The 20392-nt window shown below is 45.8% G+C and overlaps 1 protein-coding gene across 1 annotated transcript in view; it reads left to right on the top strand.

The window, feature by feature from the left end:
- LOC125437089 (alpha-2-macroglobulin-like) overlaps positions 1 to 20392 on the top strand; it is a 121745-nt gene that overhangs the window by 75474 nt on the left and 25879 nt on the right. Inside the window, exons 24-27 of the mRNA XM_048504457.1 lie at positions 270 to 353; positions 7700 to 7876; positions 13033 to 13114; positions 13539 to 13695. Coding sequence (XP_048360414.1) covers positions 270 to 353; positions 7700 to 7876; positions 13033 to 13114; positions 13539 to 13695 — 500 coding nt within the window. The remainder of the gene's footprint in view (positions 1 to 269; positions 354 to 7699; positions 7877 to 13032; positions 13115 to 13538; positions 13696 to 20392) is intronic.

Below are 20392 nucleotides of genomic sequence, written 5' to 3'. Positions count from 1 at the left end.
GTTTCTGTGGGCACCCCTGAGCTCTGTTGCTGGTGCCCTGCCCTGCCAGTGAAGCTGTTTTACAAATGTAGATCCCCTTTGCTCATTCATTCTGGGAACGTAACTCCAGAGGCGCAGCCGGGCACTCGAGGGCAAACATTGCTGAGGGGAGGATGGGAGGCAAGAGCAGAAGTCCCTCCGGCCCGTGGATCCTGCCCACCGCGGGCCCTTTCCTCAGACACGAGGGGTGCTCTGAATCTCTGCTAACTCCGGCCGTGTGCTCTTCTCAGGGGATGCTGTGGTGGAGGACGTTTCTCTCAAGCTACCCGAGAATCCTGTGGAGGACTCTGGCCGAGCCACCTTCTCTGTCATCGGTGAGGAAATGGGTCTGGGTCCTTCCTGGGAGGTGCAAGCAGACAGCCCACTCCTTGGCCACGGGAGGGGCAGGGATGGACACAGGAGAGACGGGCCGCCAAGGTGTCCGTTGCCCAGCTTCGCTGTGTGGTGATTCACTCTCTTCCCCTCCAGACCCTTCTCTGCCCTCTCCTCAGGAGTTTGGTTTCCCACAGACCCTTCCTGCCAGCTTGAGGGGGGAAATATAGCGGGATCTTGGTTGGGGGCTGCCCCCTTATGGCAGATTTGCCCCGTTGTTCATCTCATGGCCTTTGCTGACATTTGAGTCATAAGCTCTTTCTGGCGGCAACCTGTTATTTACGTCCAGATTCTCCACAGAAAAGCACGAGAAATACGTTTTGTAATTTTCATGTCCTTTTTCAGAAAACACACACTATATTAGGGAAAACCTCTAAAATACCGCTACACTCAGGCTCAGTGAACATATATACGCTGAAAAATGTGAGCTTATATAATATCAAGTAATACAAAGTAGCAATTGAAAGTAAACAAGAAATAGAAATAACCAACCCGTCTTATGGGGTATCTTGCAATGATATAAAATGTCCTGAAAGTCCACAACGTGTGTGATGCTTTTCAGGAAATCCATGTTGTATGTGAGAATATAGGACAGGTCCCCCGGGTACTCCTGTTTCATGAACTTAATTTATTCCACTTCTTCTTCAATGTTTTTCTGTCTTGTCCACAGAATAATTAATATTGTATGTGTGAGTTACACTACTATTATTGTGCATATGAGTTATATTACATGCCTTTCTTTGAGTTCATTTTCTGGGAATGTTTACATTAAAAAAAGATAGAGCCCCTGGAATTTGAATTTGAGTCGCCCGTCCTGCTAAGTTCCAGGTGACCAACTTAATGGAGACTTTTAAATCAGTACCAGTATCTGCTATAACACAGCCTTTCCTTCTATATATTATAATTTCAGGCTCTAAAGGGGTGGGGGGTGAAATCCTATATTGGGATTCTGCAGTTTCAGTGTGTTGCAGGGTCTCTGGTGAATGGAATGGTGTGTGGAAAACCTCATGGACAGTACTCAAATTACCAGTTTTAGGAATCTGGCAAAGTTTCTCCAGCTTAACCTGTCAGTAGCGAAATCTGTTTATCATGTTGTCCTGTTCAGAGGGGGGAAGTGTGCTGAAAGAAGTAAAAAGGTTCATTTCAGTTGAATGAATCCAGTGCCCATTCACTTGGACTCTCTTGTATCACCAACACCAGATCTGGATCACTGTCAGAACCCCCAGTAAATCCACAAAACTCGTGTTGTAGAACAGCAGCTTTATTGGAATGATGGGTCTGCCGAGGCAAAAGCCAAGACTGGGATTTTTCTCTTCACACAGCACATAAAAGCAAAGGCGCTTCCCCCCCCCCCCCCGCCCAAGCCTGGGAAAGAGCGCCCAACAGAAAATGCACATAGATAACAGTGTAAGGAAAGCAGTCCATGACCTTGGAGCCACCTGCCCTCCGCAGACATTCTTCAGTAGCTAGAAAATACAGTTAGAAACAGCATTAACCCTCACCAACCTCCCTCCAGTGAAACACAGTGCAGCATAAGCAAAACCCCTAAATACAGGCCTCCTGACAATTACAGAGGTATCATCAAAGCATCCCTGAGATTTCCTTTTATTTGCATCTTCCATCAACTTGCAATCATAAGGAGTCTTTTGACTTGCTCAGTTTGACGAATCTTCAAAGCAACTCTGAGTTTTCGATTATTCATGTCTGCCATTAGGTCAGGACCATAGAGAATCTTTTGGCATATTCTATTGGTGAACCTATGAAGCATCCCTGAGGTTTCTTTTATTCAAGTCTTCCATCTTGGATAGATCATCTTTAGATTTACTGTTAACCTTTCCTTCTTCCAGCCTTATCTTCAGGGAAGGGACTAGTGGTTTTGAGAGGTTGTTTTGAATTAGTTGCTTTGATTGGTTATTACAGGTTGGTGATTTAAGATTTAAGCAACTCTTTGATTTAGAAGAGTTCTCATACTGAATCAAAGGCCTAATCATGCAGCCCTGATAGAGCTTTGTTACCTTTGTACCAAATTTCCTCATTCTTTCTCCTTCCTCTTGGATTAATGATGAAATTCTTGGTGAATTAAAAGACAGTCGAATCCTTCCATAATGAAGAGGCCCTTGTAATCGCTCTACCCATTTCAGATCAACATAGGGTAGATGGAAAAGAAATTGAAGATGCTGCTTAGCTCTCCACTTAGGGGTTGTGAAGAAAGTATATATATATTTCTTCAAATTTACTTAGAGATAATTTATTTTGTATATTTGGATATTTTATTAGGCAACCATTTGGTTTTGCTAGGTCGTTTACAAGGCAACCATTTGGCCTCACTAAAGTTGCCAACTGTTTGTGTTTAGTTTAAGTGGGGTTATTTTTTTGAGAATGGAACTGGGTTTGACAAGGCCACGTTCTATGCCAGACAGAGAGGGCTTAATTCCCAAGGATGCTCAGGTGGGGGTCGTCTCCCTCATCATCTAGGAATCGTTCAGCAGAAGAGCACTTCCAGATGGATTATACTACATATCTATTTCGCCAGCATGGCCAATTGGCCATGCTGGAAGGGGCTGATGGGAATTGTAGTCCATAACATCTGGAGTGCCAAAGGTTCGCCACCACTGATCTAGAAGGTTCAACTCTATTCGACACCCAATTAATTACTGATTAAATGGTCTACCCTACATGAGCCAGTTCTATAAAACCCCTGGCACCATTTTAGGTAGATTGTTTCATAAAGGATTCTTAAGATTTTCTCGTTGCTTTTCTTGTCTTTATTCTTACTATTATTCTGATTTAGGCTGAATAGCATTGTGTTGGTTTTTTATACTTGGAACTGCCTAGAGCTGAGAGAGAACTGCTTTTATTATTTCTTTTCCTTTCTTTTTAATATTTTTTTTAAATCTCAGCTGTCTGAGAGTATCTGGATAAAGATCCCTGGTTTCGGTACGTTACTAGTAAGGTACCCAGCCTTGGGCAACCTTTCACAGGGGTCCAACTAATAATTTGATCCAGATAAGGGTAGACCTTCAGAATAATAATGTAAAGATGGTCTGGCTTTGAATTCCTCTCCCCTGGTGAGAAAGGCGGGCTTCTCCACTCATTAGGGTCACCGGAGCCACCAGAGATGATCTGGCCTGCCTGCACAGCCCAATTACACCAGGTTGCACTAGTTATTAAATAACCTTTCTTTGCCACGGGCCATTCTCGTGGGGGGCCGTCTCGTGGTCAGTGAGCGAATAGGCCAGTTCGAGTGACTTCACACGGAGGCACCTCGCAAACGTTGTCTTTAATTTTCCCAGTTGTGCCAGCATAGCTATGCAGACACACAGAGAAGACTCAGCACATCCTTGCACTAGTGTGCACCTGTATAGCTATGCAGGGACAAAAGATGGAAAAAAATTAAAATTGCACCCCCCCCCCGGCTATTGCCATCCGACGGGGAACCTGCTGCCAAGGCTTGGGATGCACCATCAGGTGCCCACTGAGCTAGGCAGCTGGCAACCATTCCTGCCAGATTGCCAAGTGGGAAGCGGCAAGCGGGGCGGTGCTCACCTGGCCGGCCAATGCACTCAACATGGCAGCCCTCCTCTCCCCTTTCCTCCACGAGGGTGGGTGGGCCATGTCCAGATGATGGACCCCCTCCCCTCCCTTGCCTGCCATCCTGGGGCTTGCGGAAATATGGAGAGGGGAAAATGAAATAACAAAGGGAAAGGAAAAGCGAAAAGCAGGAGAGGGGAAAGGGGAGGCCCCACAATGTCTAGCGCCTGTTGCAGGAGACGACATTACAGGAGGTACAAATGGCAAACCTGTCTCCTGTCTGGGCCTCCGCAGGTGGCGGCTCGAGACCGGGTTTTTCTGAAAGAGTTGCTTTTTTCAGGGACTTAAAAAACCCATCTTGACTGCTTAAATGCAACCCTGACTCGTTTTGGAGATGGGAACTGTGCGGAGCCCCCCACCCCCACCCCAGCAGGTTTAATAGTGGCTGCAGGTCACTTTTTCTGGCCCATGCAGAGTGGGTCTCTCCCTGCTTTTGTCTTCCCTGGCTCTTGGCTTTGATTTTTCTAACTGTTTTGATTATGTCCACACAGTGAGAATTGTTCCTTGCAGATCTGCGTAATGCTTTCCAGTTAATCAAAAATCTTATTAAGAGTCTGAACTAGAAGCATTGTTTGCTGCACTAAAATTGTAAATGTACCCATTTGGACTGTCTGCACCTTGGGATTAGTTGATGCCAAGTCCTGAGCCACGGAAGAGAGGCTTGTTTTTAAAAAGAGGTTTGTCTGGAAAAAAAGGGTTTTTAAAGCCCTCCTGATCATCAGGGAAGTCTGAAGCAGAGCAGGGGAGGTGGGCTGGAGCCAGAAACAGACGCCGCTTGTGCTGTTCTTTTTGTCAGTCAGTCAGTGCCTTTTATTAGCATAAAACAACATCATAGTGTAAAATAATTAAATATAAACCAACAGCAATAATCAAGTAAAACAGTAACTATCGTTTTAAAATGATAGCCAAAAAAGAAGCAACTGTACAAGTAACGTCAAAAGAATGATCCTGTAAAAGAAAACATAAAGCATATGAAGAATTTTGTATTTTCTTTGACAGTAATAAAGGGTGAATTAAACATGATCATACATCAGCATTTAAACCACATTCAAGAAGAATATGGGACAGGGAATCAAGAGAGCCACAACGGCAATACCTTTGATGTTTTGGAAATTTTTGGTATCTACTTGATGTCATAGCTGAAGGAATACTATTAAATCGGGCCAGCATAAAGGCCCGATGCTGTTCAACAGATAGAGTAGAAACAAGATAATTGGCTGGAACTCCATGCTTAGGGGAAATTCCCAAGGCTCGTGGTGAACAGGCTGTGATCTTGGCTTAATAAAAGAAATGTCTCTCATGATCTCTCAGCCTATCACTAATTTGGGTCAAAATAAACTGTTCATTACTGTTTTGTAATGTGATTAAGTCAATTCCAATATTCCTAATTTTTTGAATAATCACTTTAGACCATTGTGAGATATGGGCATCTTTAAGAAGTTAAGATATAATATCATCTTGTTTTGTTCTAAAATGAATCTTAAGCCAGTACTTTATTGTAGTAATCCAGGCCTTGGTCTCAATTAGGGATAAGCCAGATTCAAGGCATAATGTAGTGAGAGTTACACTACTGGGAATGCCCATAACTCTTCTCAGAAAACACGATTGAACTTGTTCAGTTTCTGGAGTAAAGGCTTCAACCCATATGGGAATTCCATAAAGGATCTTCGGTATTACCTTGGTTTGAAAGATCTTTAGAGCAGCCTCCAGTGATTGACAACCCTTCCCATACTAAAATTGCACTTGTGCTATTCTTTCTTAAAGCCAACTCTGTTATATCGATACATTGATATATTGAAATGAGCATTAGAGAAGCAGGAAGAAGCCAGGAAAATGGAACGGGACTGGGAAAAGGCATGAACAGCAGCGCAAGGAACGGGAAGGGTAGAGCTAGAAAGGCTGGCCGTGGTCCAGGGCAAAGCTGTGCACACTGGAAAATCTCTCCGCTCTGGTAGTGAAGCAGGGAGACTAAAAAGTGAAAGCGAGGCTTGAGGAAATTCATCCCTACGAGATAGCTTGCTGCAACAGCCATCTGCCCTCATCGCACAGCAGATGTCAGACTGAGAAAAAGAAATGAGCTGAGAGCTGAGAGAAAGAATTTAAATAGAGGCACAAATATAAAATAGAAAGAACTTTAAAAACACACTGTGAAAAAGCAGTTACAATGCTCCCCAAATGTAGCCACTCAAACTGGAAAACAGAATCCTTTCTCTGAGAACAAACCCACTCATCTGGCTCACAGAAGTAAAGCACATAAAATACAGTCTGACCCAAAAAGCAACAACAAGCAGGCCAATGGAACGCGCCTCGGCATCCTCACTTCGGCAGAAACCTCTTGATTTCAGTTCAGCGACTCTTCCTAGCATCGAGTGGTGACTGTCAGGCCCCGCCATCATGGGCCTGCCAAAGCGCACGTAACATGCCTGGGCCTGTCTGGCTGCAGCTGGACTCGTATCATCCTTGCCCAAGGATGTTATATTAACTATTTGCCCGGGGGGCGGCGGGGGGGTGGGGGTTCACAGGTTCCATTCATTCCCAAAACAAATTTGGTCCATTTTATTCCCCTCAACCTGTGATTTTCGAAAATCGCGAAACCAGTGATTCTTTTGCAGTATCCTGGGTTGGCGGCACAACAGGAAGGAGACACTTTATTTATCTCCCTTCCACCCATTCACTGTAGGTTCTGCGCTGTCCACTGTCAGGGAGAATTTGCCCATTTGCCATTCTGTGCAGGTTGCCCAGTAGGTTTTGGGCAGATTCTCTGAGTGCCCCACAGAGTACAAAGTCCCCCAAGCATGTTTGCTCCCTGGGGCAGCAAGTATGACCATCATATAGATCTACAGCAACAGGTTCATGATTGCCCAGCCGTTGCAGGGTGGTCCCTGTTTCGTTTTCTTTCTTTTTTGGTGTGTGTTGCACAGGTGCAGCTACACAGGTGCAGCCAATCAGATTGTGTGGCAGTCAGCATGGCTGCGGGGGTTCCTTTCCATATGCCTGCGTAGCTATACATGTGTTGCAGAAAATGAAAAAAAAGGAGGCGCCTCAGTGAGAAGGCGTGAAAGCAACCCAGAGTGTTTCCATGCACTCCAATTGCTGCCTGAACAGGTGGAGGCCACACATGTGAATGGGGGGGAGGGTTCCTTTCTAAAGATTGCACCGTTATACATATGTGGTGCAGAATCCACCTTTGCTAGACCATCTCAAGTTCATGTCAATTTCACTAACCTTCAGCAGTAAAGAAAAAGAAACCCCTTTTGATCCTTTTGAAATGATGGCCCAAAGGACAGGAGAAACTGCTGTTGTGTGAATGGGGTGATGATGAGGAGTGAGAAAATCCAATGAAGGCTTAATGCACAGTGATCAACTTCACTTTCCCTAGGAAGGGAGAGAAAAAGCTGCATTTTTAATAGGCTTTAGGAAATAAGATTCTCTGATCTGAGAGCGTGGTGAGTTCTGAAAAGGGGGACACGTGTGCATAACTGAGAATCAAACACGAGAGGAAAGTATGTTCAATGCGAAGGAAACCACAAGTGCTTAAACGGCCGATCGTTCAGCTGCTGTCATGCTGGATCTCACTCTCCGAGTCCTCGCATGATGAGAGGGAGGAGATTGTTTTGGGAATTCTCTCCAGGGGTTTGGAAGAAGGACTCTCTTTTGCTGAATAAGTCTGTTTCTTCCCCTGATCTGTCACTTTCAGGTGATATTCTGGGCCCTGCCCTGGAGAATGTTGACCAGCTGCTTCAGATGCCCTTTGGCTGTGGGGAGCAGAACATGGCCAAGCTTGTCCCCAATATCTTCATCCTCCAATACTTGGAAGCGACCAACCAGGCAACTCCTGAGACCAAGGCCAAGGCCGCAGAATACATGACCAGTGGTGAGTAAAGCAGGCCCCTTTGTCTCTCTTGGTTATCTGAGGATTGTCCTGCTTTGCCAAGCAAGTTGTGGAGAAGAAGAGTGTGACCCTCTGAGCTGTTTGAAATATCAACCTGAAAACATGGGAGATGAAATTGGAAATGCTGGTGAATATCCCTTTCATTTGACACATTTAGGCCCCCTTTCCATGGAACACGTACTTCAGGGCTCTTCATTGCCCAGTGGGGTTGTAATGTGGTCTCCTCACGTTTTTCTGTTTATCCGCAAGGAGACACACTACTGCCTGCCACGCAGCTTGCTGCTGAACTCGCCCAGGTCTGTTTTTCCTGATTCTCCTAAATCCTCCCTTCAACTCAGTCTTAAAGGCACACAGTTGTAATCTTGCTGGCTTTGTTAAAGTCCTTTAAGTTGCTCTTATATCAATATCGCTGCCACTGCAGTTATATCTATTGTAGCCCCTTTCCAAAAATAATCCCCCCCCCATGAAAGAGGCAAAGCAATTCCTTGGACCACACTCTGTTGAAGAAGGGGACCATGTCCTAGAACTGATATTCTTTCCCTACCCCATCCCCACACACAGACACACTTCCTACCTCTGCTGCTGCCACAGGATGAGAGAGAGGTTTGCTATTTTGACATTTCCATATTAGATCTATCATTATTTTGATAGATCTAATATGATACAAATGCTTGAAGTTCAATACAGTTTTTGTAACCCTCCCAATGATTAGGGAGGGAAAAAGTAAGATGGGGTGGAGTAAAAAAGCCTGAAGCAAAGAATAATGCAGGGTGCTCTGGCTGGGCAGGGCTGGTGTGCTACCACAGCAACACACTGTACTGAGGAGGCTCAGGGCTGGGGCTGGGCTCCTGGCAGTTCAGCAAAGAATAAAGTCCAAGATTACCAAGATCCAAAGAGAAGTCAATCAGGCCAGGAATCAATTGCCAGGAGTACACGCAGCGACAAGGAGAATCCAGGAATCAAGGTCAGAAGCTGGTCCGTTGTCAGTCAGGTCTGGAGACAGCCATGATGTGCAGACAAGGTCAAGTAGAATCTACTTAATTTTTTTTCCAACAACCTTTATTAGGCATTTAATAGTTACTTTGCAACCATAACTGCAGTTCCTGCCAAAGGCCTTTTATTCCCCAAAGCTACTTGCCTGGGACTGCTCCTGCAAAGACTCTGGGTTATGCCCAGCCTGCAGTCTTGCTGAGCGCCACCTGTCCTTCAAGGCCACTCTCAATCTCTGTCTGCAATGCCAACTCACATCAGAGACACGGAGCTGCTAGAATCCCCCTTAGCCCTGCTGATTAGCTGTGAGCCAGAAGCCTGTGCTGATTCAGCTGGCATCTCTGTGAGGCTCAGTTAACTCTTCCTCAGATGAGCTGCCAGCCGCAGAAAGAGGGCCCATGACACAGGGTCATTTCTTTCATCTTCCCTGCAAAGCAGGGGGAAAGGATCACTCTTTGCCTGCTCTCAAAAACTGAGGAGATTATGGGATCTGCCACACAATGGAGGGGGGGAAGCATCCATTACAGAAGTTCTCCCGAGAAAAGAATCTCCCTTCAGAGACCAGTTTATCTTCAGTCTTAGAGCAGAGACTTCTGAAGATGAAACCCACCATTTTCACTTCTGGCAGCTGTTGTCTTTCTTTATTTGATTACACGTACTTGATTATCTTTTCTTAGTTCTTTCATGATCTTGCTATTCTTTAATCTTACCACACGAGTGGTAAATCCTGCCACAAATCCTGATAGGAATTGCAGACTGAAACGAAGAGGATTGCTTTCCATAACTAAGCAGTCCGGAGTTAGCTGGAGGATGCAATGACATATGGTCGCACAAGGGTTTTTCGTGAACGTTACAATATGATCCGCCCATTGCATGTGCGGGTCGTGATCTATGAGCCAAGACATGCCAAGAATAAAAGGTTAATCAGATATATTGGTTATTACAAAACTGCAGCGTTCCCAGTACTGTGCAATCTGAATCAGTACTGGTTCAGTACGTGAAGTTACTGGGGGTCCAAGCATTGGAGTGCCATCCATTTGATTAAAGGACAAAGGCCCTTTCCCCACTTACCTTTGACCACCCTTTGCTGCGTCCTGTTCTCAGCGCGTGGCATCTCTGGCGCGCGCCCGGGCGTCCCCACCACCCCGCGATCTGCACTCAAAAGGCACCGTTTTGAGGAGTGCCAGGGATGCCGCGTGCTGAGGGGGCGCGAGAGCAGCAGCATCAGGGTGGCTGCACTGTCGCCGCCCCTGTAGTGGGGAGAGTAGCGCGGGGCTTAAGGTAAGTGGGGAAAGGGCCAAAGTCTTGTGCAAGGGAATAGATTTCAGTTTCAAGCTCTCTACTACACTGGGGTGCATTAAACAGTGGGAGCAGCCAGAGTCTACTAGGGTGTACACTTTTACTTAGCCCCTTTGGACCCTTGGAGATGAACAAGGGGAGGATGATGGGCTCACTCACCATTTCCGATATGTCCTTGGATGACTCCTGGGTGGCTTTAGCATAACTTTTGTAATCCTCATCAGATGAATTGTAACCCAGCTCTATCAGTAGAGCAAGGCAAGCCACTCTTTTCTTCGGAATTGGTCCCTTGGCCAACACGTCGCTCTTTCCCAGGGCAGCAGGTTGCGCTGACTGTTTCGTGGGGCAGGCTGCCATTAAGTGGCCTGATCCTCCGCAATACAGGCATAATCCCAAATGCTGACGTCGAGCATTCTCCGTCTCCGAGATCTTCTGGTTTCTTTGGACCCCCAGCCCAGTTTCTTTGGACCCCCAGCCCGTGGTGGCCCCACTGTTTTCGTTGCATGGGCTTTGGCTTCATGCATATGTGCATCAGACAGCTAGCATGATCCATTCCATCAAAGTATTGGAACTGTCTCGTTGCAAAGCCCACTTCAACAATTCCGGATGCAGGGTCTGTTTGAAAGCGTAAATCTTGACAGGATCATCCCAGTCAGGGATTTTGCTGGCCACGGTGCGGAAGTTTTCCATAAACTCAACGAAAGGAGTCCCCTGACGCATCATCATTTATTTTATTTATTTTTATTTTATTTATTTATTAAACTTTTATGCCGCCCCATCCTCCAGGGGCTCTGGGCGGTGGACAGCACAAAACAGGGTAAAACAAGTCACTAAAATCTTTAAAACAGCGGTAACAAACATTAATAGTAGTCCATAGAATAGCTTAAAACTCATAAGTTCCTTCTTAGCCTCCTCCCCCACGTAGGGACTCTCGAACCGATGGTGAAGAGCCATCATGAATTCTTGAAAATTCCATAACTCGCCAGCTCCTCTCTGAAATAGACTCACATACCATTCCGCCGCAGCCTCATCCAATGCGGATCCCACCTCATACACCCACTCAGTATCGTGCTGATACTGCCGATCATATTATTGTTGTTGTTGTTGTTGTAGATTTCACAGCTGCCAGATCTTTGGCTGGTTGTTGGCCTTCATTACAATTCGAGCCTCACCCAGAGGCCTAGGGAGTTGTATCGTATCGGCATAGTAGTCATGCGGATCCCAGCAGGACTTTCTTCCGAATCTGACAGATGTTGATTTTGTTGATTTGAAGACATTTCAAGTGTTGCCCGAGTGTTTCCATTGTTATAGTTGTTGTTATTGTTGTTGTTGATGATGCTGCTGATGCTGCTGCTGATGATGATGGAGCAGGGAGGAGGGAGGATGGCAACTCTGATGTGATGGCTTTAAAATGGTGCCACTGGGGACAGGAGATTATTAAATGTGCCCCTTCTCAAACAAACAAACAAACAAACCCACTTTCCAGAAAGATAATACTAAAGAGAGAGAAAAGTCAGAAGGTTCATGGGCAGGAGGCAGCTGTTTGGTGCGGGGGTCCCAACAAAGAATGCTCCAGTTTGGGATCCAAATTGATGCAAAACAGCCTTGTGGAATCAGCCAAACTTTTTATTTTTTCAAATTGGGTGGGGAAGTTGGATTGGGAATTTCTATGCCTTGACGGCTGGCTCCTGCCTACACTTTTGTGTTACTTGACTTCTTAATATTTAAAATGTTCATGAGCCACCTTTCTCCCTTCCAGAAGTCAAGGTGGATTGCAATAGAAAAATTGCTATAAAAACCCAATAAAACAACATAAATAAAACATGAATTAAAAACACACAAGAAGTCACAATGTAAAAACTCCTTTTAGGGCTGCCCATAAATAAAAACTAGACACAGGACTGCCACCAAAAAGGCCCTCTTTCTTGTGCCTAGCACAGGGGTGGCCAACCTATGGCACTGCAGATGTTCATGGACTACAATTCCCATCAGCCCCTGCCAGCATGGCCAATTGGCCTAGCAAATGACCTTCTTTGATTGGTGAGACACTCAGGGGAACCTCTCTCTCCTGTCAGCATTTCCAGGGGGAAGGCAGAAGGCTGAAGCCAGACCTCCCCCCGCCTCCCCCCCCCCGCCCCGCTCAAACTCTTCGCTCTGTCAGAAGCTCCTGAATAAAACCACAGAGCTGCTGGGTTGAAGATGTTCTGCCTGTCGTGAAGGCAGCAGCAGCAGCAGCAGCAGCAGCAGCCACTTCTTCCTGTGGCCAGAGGCTGTTGTATCAGGGAAGACTCTTTCTCCTGGAAGCAGAAGGACGCTGGGTGTGTTGGTTAAAATAGCGGAGTTTGCCCAGTCATGGGAGTGTGATTTGAGTTCAGTAAAAATCAGTCTTCCCAAGAAGTAAATTGCAAAAAGGTAAGACTGACATATTCAAGCAGATTCTGTTCATATTCTTGTTGCAGTTGAAAGAAAGATAGAAATCCTAATCTAAAGAATACACAAGTGGCCAGCTAATCCAGCGTCACGTGTGTGCTGAGCGCACGTATGGAATATTTGCTTCTACAGGAGAGACTTGTAGAAAAATCTGACTCGATGCAGGTCCATGTGGAAAGCAAGACCAAGAACATTGGCTACTGAGGGAGAAGGAGACGGGGGCAGAGGGCAGCTTCCACATGCAAAGAGAAGACATCCCACAAAGAGATGACACTTATGCACTTAAGGAGATTTAGCATGCGTGCGCGCGCACACACACACGCACACACACACAGTGGTTGGGCATGCTGAGTCACAAAGGGATTCTCAGGATCCAACCTCCCCAGAACTGAGAGCAGTGTTTCTTCCATCTCTTCCAGGGTACCAGCGGCAACTGTTATACAAACACGAGGATGGGTCCTACAGCGCCTTTGGCAAGGCAGACACAGAGGGGAATACTTGGTGAGTAGAGGGACACTTGACAAAGCAACGCTGCCTCTCAGATGATGTCATCCTCAGAGCCTCTGATGCCACGTCTGTCCCTTCTGCATCCTCTGAGAGCCAGCGTGGTGTAGTGGTTAAGAACAGGTGGACTCTAATCTGGAGAACTGGGTTTGATTTCCGCACTCCTCCAGCTAAGGAGCAGACGCTTATCTGGTGAATTGGATTTGTTTTCCTGCTCTTACACATGAAGCCTGTTGAGTGCCCTTGGGGTAGTCACAGTTCTCTCTCAGAGCTGTCTCAGCCCCACATATCTCACAAGACGTTTGTTGTGGGGAGAGGAAGGGAAAAGGAGTTTGTAAGCCCCTTTCTCTTTTGTAAGGAAAGGCAGGGGTGTAAATCCAAACTCTTCTCTTCTTCTCTCCTCCCTTCCCCCACTCTGCAGGCTGACGGCTTTTGTGGCCAGGGCTTTTGGCCAGGCAAAGTCCTACATCTATGTTGATGCAAAGCATGTTGAGGATGCTGTTCGCTGGCTGAAGCAGCATCAACGTCCCAGCGGCTGCTTTGAAAGCGTAGGGAGGCTCTTCAACAATGCCCTGAAGGTGCGGATGCTGAATCAAGATGGAGCTGTTAAAACTACAAATAATCATGGCAATAGCTATTCACTGGGAAAGCAGAGTTGAATTTCTGCATGGTGGGATTCTGTAGTCTGCCTGCTTCAGGAATAAATCTGCACTGAGTCTTCTTACTCAGGTGGGATCTGGAATCTGCTGGAATTATGGCTGATCTCCAGATGGCAGGAATTAGTTCCCCTGAAGAAAATGGCTGCTTTGAAACGTGGCCTCTACGGCATTATGTGCCCCCCCCCCCCCGGGGTCCCCCGCCCTCCTTCGATCCAAGCCTCCACTCCTAAATCTCCAGCTATTTCCCAACCCAAAGCTGGCAAACCTATGAAAAGAAACAGAAGTTCTTTATTGTAAGAGAATCCCACACTTGATGGGGAAGGGCGGGGGAAGGCTATCACTCGGCTGGGATGGAGAGAGATTTGAGAAAACATGTCCAGCCCTTATGGGGGACAGAGGAAGAGATAAATAGAGAGAAGGGAAGTGACCACAAGGAAGGAACCCCTGAGAGCTGCATTCTGGATAACAAGGGAATAAAAGGAGACATGGATGAAAGGCAGGTCAAGGAACCTGTCTAGCCCTTTACTGACTCTACTGCCCTTCTTTGAGACTCCAGTGTCTTTACCTTAAGTAACTGTTATTTAATCTGTCATAAGGATTATTAAAAGAATTCTTTAGGGCAGTGTTTTCCAACCTTTTCGACATCACGGTACCCTTGACCTCACTCTTCATATCTCATGGTACCCCTGCCATCCTCCCCCCATCTTCCCCACCCAGTGCCCCTGCTTGCCACCCCACCTCCACCTTCCCCTCCCAGGGTGAAGGGAAGCACTAGGGGGGAGTGGCTGCTGACCTTGCGGCAGGCCCTGCCCCTGGGCCAGCTCCATGTCCTTGCTGGTGCCGGCGGGAGACACTGCAAAAATGATGGGGGATGGTAGCATTGCCGCGGTACCCCTGGGACATGCTCACGGCACCCCAGGGTACCACGGAACCCTGGTTAGGAATCGCTGCTTTAGGGTTTGCAGTGGTAGCAAAAAGAAATAGGAGTCTCTTTGCGATGCCATAAAGAAGACAAAGTCCTCTGCCAGCCAGAGCTTTATTGTGGATTGGATCCCACTTCTTAAGACTTGGTGATTGAATCTCTGCCATGTTGTCATTTTATTTTGTGGGTGTGGAAAGCTTTTTTTAAAAAAAGGAAATTATGACAAGGGTCACTAAGGAGGGATGCAGTCTCTGAGTGGGGTTATTATTATTATTATTTATTAAACTTGCTATACCGCCCTATCCCCGGAGGGCTCAGGGCGGTGAACTGGGTTGCCAACCAGCCTGGAGGAAAATGCTTTGTCCCTTGAGTAGGTATCTGGAAGTGAGCAGCCAAAGCTTTTCATCACTTGATAAATAACATCCCAGTAAACCTCTTTTTGAGGAACAAGATGCTGCCCTTTTCTGCATGAGTCAATGAACCCCCCCCCGTTTGTGAGCACCCACCCCCTTGAAATGATTCTTGTTTGCCATTTTGTGCTTGTTCCACTTTTTGAAACTTCTCTGTGGATCCGATTCTTCAATGCTTCAAAGCCTTGTGCTGTAACTCCTCATGAGTCATGCACTTGAAGCTCTGAAGATATCAACCCCCCCAAATAACGCCCCCCCCCAAATGATGAAAATAAGGAGATGAGATGACAGAGCAAGCTCAGAAAACAGCACCAAGGAGGAAGTCTTGGGACTTCAGGAAGGCATGGGAAACGTTTTAAAGAGATGAGCACAGTAAAGCAGAACGTTTTGAAAACATTTCAACAAAAGAACAGCTAGAAAAGAGGATGCCTTTAAAACGTTTTCAGGCTGGAAACAAATCATTTTGGGCTAAAAATATTGCAGAACCCCTTGGAGGAAATGTTTTATTTCCTGCCTCAAAACGTTTTATTTTGGTTGTGCAGAAAAGGCTACTGAGAGCCAGTGCAGCGTAGAGAGTCAGGCTAAGATCTGGGAGACCCAGGTTCAAATCCCCAATCTGCCATGGAAGCCTATTAGGTGACCTTGGACCAATCACAGACTCTCAACCTAGCCTACCTCACAGGACTGTTTTGAAGATGAAATGGAGAAAAGGGGGAAAAAAGTAAGCTACCTTGGGTCCCTGTGGACTGCTTTGGGAAGAAAGGGAGGGAGGGTGTCAACGAAATATGTTCAAACCAACAAACAAACATGCTTTTTCTCCAGGCCAGTTGGCAACTGTTTGCAAGAGCCATGTGCTGCTTTTGCCACAGGAGGGAGCCACTTCCCAGCTGTTTCTCTCAGCTGCCAAGATCAGGAGAGGAGGCTAAGGCTGTGGTGGCGAACCTTTGGCACTCATAAGAACATAAGAACATAAGAACAAGCCAGCTGGATCAGACCAGAGTCCATCTAGTCCAGCATTCTGCTTCTCGCAGTGGCCCACCAGGTGCCTTTGGGAGCTCACATGCAGGATGTGAAAGCAATGGCCTGTTGCTGCTGCTGCTCCTGAGCACCTGGTCTGCTAAGGCATTTGCAATCTGAGATCAAGGAGGATCAAGATTTGTAGCCAGAGATCGACTTCTCCTCCATAAATCTGTCCAAGCCCTTTTTAAAGCTATCCAGGTTAGTGGCCATCACCACCTCCTGTGGCAGCATATTCCAAACATCGACCACACGTTATGTGAAGAAGTGTTTCCTTTTATTAGTCCTAATTCTTCCCCCCAGCATTTTCAATGAATGCCCCCTGGTTCTAGTATTGTGAGAAAGAGAGAAAAATTTCTCTCTGTCAACATTTTCTACCCCATGCATAATTTTATTATTTTTATTTATTTTATTAGACTTTTATACCGCCCCATCCCCGAAGGGCGGTATAAGACTTCAATCATATCCCCCCTCAGCCGTCTCCTCTCCAAACGAAAGAGAGTCTCTGGGAACGCTGCAGTTCCTCTTCCTCATAAGCAAAGGTGTCTAATCCTTTCAATCATCCTCGTTGCCCTTTCTCTGCACTTTTTTTCTATCTCCTCTCTGACATCCTTTTTGAGACCAGAACTGGAACACAGTGTATTCCAAGTGCGGCTCGCACTCACGGCTTTTATATAAGTGGGCATGACAATCCTTGCAGTTTTATTATCAACTCCTTTCCTAATTATCCCTACAGTATAGAGTTTGCCTCTTTTCACAGCTGCCATGCATTGAGTTGACATCTCCCATGGAACTATCAACTAAGACTTCAAATCCCTCTTCCTGGTCTGTGACTGATAGCACTGGACCCCTGTAGCGTGTATGTGAAGTTTCTGATTTTTTGCCCCCCACATGTGCATCACTTTAAGCATTTAGCTACATTGAACTGCATTTGCCATTTCTTAGCTCCACCTTGCCACCTAATTTATCAAGGTCAATCACTTGGAGCTCTCACATGTATCCTTTGTAGGTTCTCCTACCCACTCTACATAATTTGTATCACCTGCAAACTTGGCCATACCACACTACCCACCCCTACTTCCAGGTAATTTATGAATAAGTTACAGAGCACTGGTCTCAATATGGATTCTTGGGGGACACCACTCCCTACATCTCTCCGCTGTGAGAACTTTCCATTTATACCCACCCTTTGTTTCCCTGTTCCTCAACCAGTTTTAATCCATAGGAGGACTTCCCCTCTTATTCCTCCTTCATTGCTGAGTTTTCTCAACAGTCTCTGGTGAGGGAACTTTTGTCAAAAGCCTTTTGGAAATCCAAGTAGACAATGTCCACTGGTTCCCCCCCTTACATCCACATGCCTGGTTTACACCCTCAAAGAACTCTAGTAAGTTTGTAAGACAGGACTTGCCTCTCGCAAAAAAAAGCCATGCTGACTCTTCCCTCAGTAGGTCTTGCTTTTCTACATGTTTAATAATTTTATCTTTAATTATAGATCCTCCTAACTCTACTAGGAACAGAGATGTCAAACTGATCTGGTCTGTAATTTCCTGTCCCCTAGACCCTTTCTTAAAGATTGGTGTGACATTGGCCATCTCTCCAGTCTCTCAGAGATGGAGGCAGATTTCTAGTGGGATAAGTTGCATATTAATGTGAGAACATCAGCAATTTCATGCTTGAGCTTCCTTTAAGAACTCTTGGATGAATACAATCTGGGCCAGGGGATTTGGTAGCATTTAGTTTTATCAATGGCTGCCAGAACTTCTCTCCTTGTCTACCACTATCTTCGCTGCCTCTCGGATTCACTCCTTAAGAAGCTTGGTTCAGGTGCAGGAATTTTCCTCACCTCCTCTTGGTGAAGCACAGATGCAAAGAATTCCATTCAGCTTCTGCAATCTCCTGTCATCTTTTAGCACACCTTTTGTTCCTTTTATCATCTAACGGGCTCTTACCAGCTCCTCTAGCTGGCTTCCCTGCTTTTGATGTACTTGAAGAACTGTTTGTTGCTGGTCTTGATGTTCGCAGCCACAAGTGCTCCTCATAATCCTTTTTTTGCCTCCCTTCCAGCTTAACTTGCTTCTCTTTTGCCACCATTTGTGTTTTCTCTGGTATTCTTCATCAGTTGTTGACTTCCATTTTCTAAAAGACATCTTTTTTTTTCCCTGATAATTTCCTCAACCTCCCTTTGTTAACCATGGTGGCTTTCTTTTGGACTGGGCTGCCTTTCCTAACCCAAGCGGAACACCATTCCAGCTGAGCTTTTAAGACTGTGTTTTTAAATAACCTCCAAGCACCTTTGGACATTTTTTGACTCCTCTTGATTTTCCCTCTTTCAGCTTCCAGCGCACTATCCCCCATCATCTTTGAGAAATTTCCCTTTCTTAAGGCTTAATGTAACTACATTAGTAGTTGTCACTTGTTCGCATGCAGAGATACTGAATCTGACAGCATTGTGGTCGCTGTTCCCTATCGGCTCAACAACACTGACTTCCTTCAGCACCAGGTCCTGGGTCCCACATAGAATTAGATCTAGGATCACCTCTCCCCTGGTTGGTTCTACAACCATCTGCTCTAAGCCACAGTCATTTAGCATATCCAGAAATGTTCTCTCCTTACTATGACCTGAACATGCATTTTTCCAGTTTATATGGGGATAGTTAAAATAGCCCATTACCACGACATTTTTGCTTTTGTTGGCCTCTCTAATTTATTTAAATTATATTGTATTTTATATGTTGTACACCGCCCAGAGTCCTTCGGGGATGGGGCGGTATATAAGTCTAATAAAATAATAATAATAATAATACATACATAATACATACACAATAATACATACACACACACACACACACACACATAATACACACACACACACACAATAATAATAATAATAATAATAATAATAATTTCTTTTTCCATCTCAGAATCCTCTTGTGCACTTTGGTCAGGGGGACGATAATATATTCCTAATGTTAAAACTATGCTTCACCCCTGGTGGCATTGATATCCACAGTGCTTCTGTAGAGGAATCAGCTCCCCTGTGCATTGTCTATTTTATGTGACACTATGTTCTCTTTTGATGTAGAGGGCCATCCCACCCCCCAATATGCCCTTGTCCTATCCTTCCTGTAGAGCCTGTAACCTGGGATAACAGCATCCCACTGGTTCCCTCCTCTCATTCCATCATGTCTCTGTGGGATGCCCACTCATATCAATGTCCCTCCCTTCAAAACTCTGTAATTCAGCTCCCATTTTTATTTATTTTATATTTATTTTATACTTTTAGGTTTATATACTGCCCTGTCAGCTTGAGGGCCTGGGATTTTAGATCGAATGCTTCTTTACTATTAGCATAGAGACACTTGTATACACTGCCTCTGTCCCTAACCTGGGGATTTTATGTGTTTTGCTCCTCTAGCCTTTGCACACACTATCACTTATCACATTTCGCCATGCCCTCGCTTGTATATGGTTGATTTAGAAAACTCCCTCCCTCTTGTCTGCCTCCTATGGACCCTTTGTATTCCTAACCAAAATCACCCTAGCTCCTGTCGGCTTCTCCCAAGCGATTCAGTTTAAAAGCTGTTCTGCCACCTTTTAATGTTGGAGCCTGCCAGCAGCCTGGTTCCTTCTGTTGCTTAAGATGAAGCCTCGTCCCCGCTTTGTACAGGTTGCGCTTTCTCCTGCCTTGTATCCCAAAGCTGTTGTTCCTCAGTTCCCTGACAAAAGCTGGAAACCCTCTGGCTCACTGCCTTACAATCTCACCTTCTCCTCATCCACAATGCATTGGAGAACCTGTATCTCCTCCGCTTGCCTATCTCAGCCTTGGCGCTCATGTGGGAAGGAACATCAGGTAGTATTTCTGAGAATGCCACCATCTTTGGGGGGGGTCCTGGATTTTAACCTGTTTCCAGCAGCCTAAATTTTAGCTTCTTCTGGTGGAACCCTCCTGCTACATTTCTAACAATGTCAGTTGGTACCTTCAATGTGGGATCACAAACCGGCTGACTCCACCCCAGCACTGTCTAACAGCTCTATCTAGGGGACTGTAAGTCGCTGAAGCATCCAAGCAACCTTTCTGCACTCAGGCAGGTAAGTCACCATGCTGTCATCATAATGCGCTCTCTCACAAACCCAACTTCTCTATATTCCTAATGATCGAATCACCTTACTCACAAGGAGCTCCCCACCTCTAATTCTCCTGAGGTAGGTATCTCCCAGAAAAGTGCGTAGAGGATATCTTGACCACCAGGCTAAGGAAGGGTCCCAT

This window comes from Sphaerodactylus townsendi, linkage group LG07, assembly GCF_021028975.2.
Source record: "Sphaerodactylus townsendi isolate TG3544 linkage group LG07, MPM_Stown_v2.3, whole genome shotgun sequence".
NCBI lineage: Eukaryota > Metazoa > Chordata > Lepidosauria > Squamata > Sphaerodactylidae > Sphaerodactylus > Sphaerodactylus townsendi.
The sequence above is the reverse complement of the archived record's forward strand: the minus strand, read 5'-3'. Positions and strand labels throughout refer to the sequence as shown.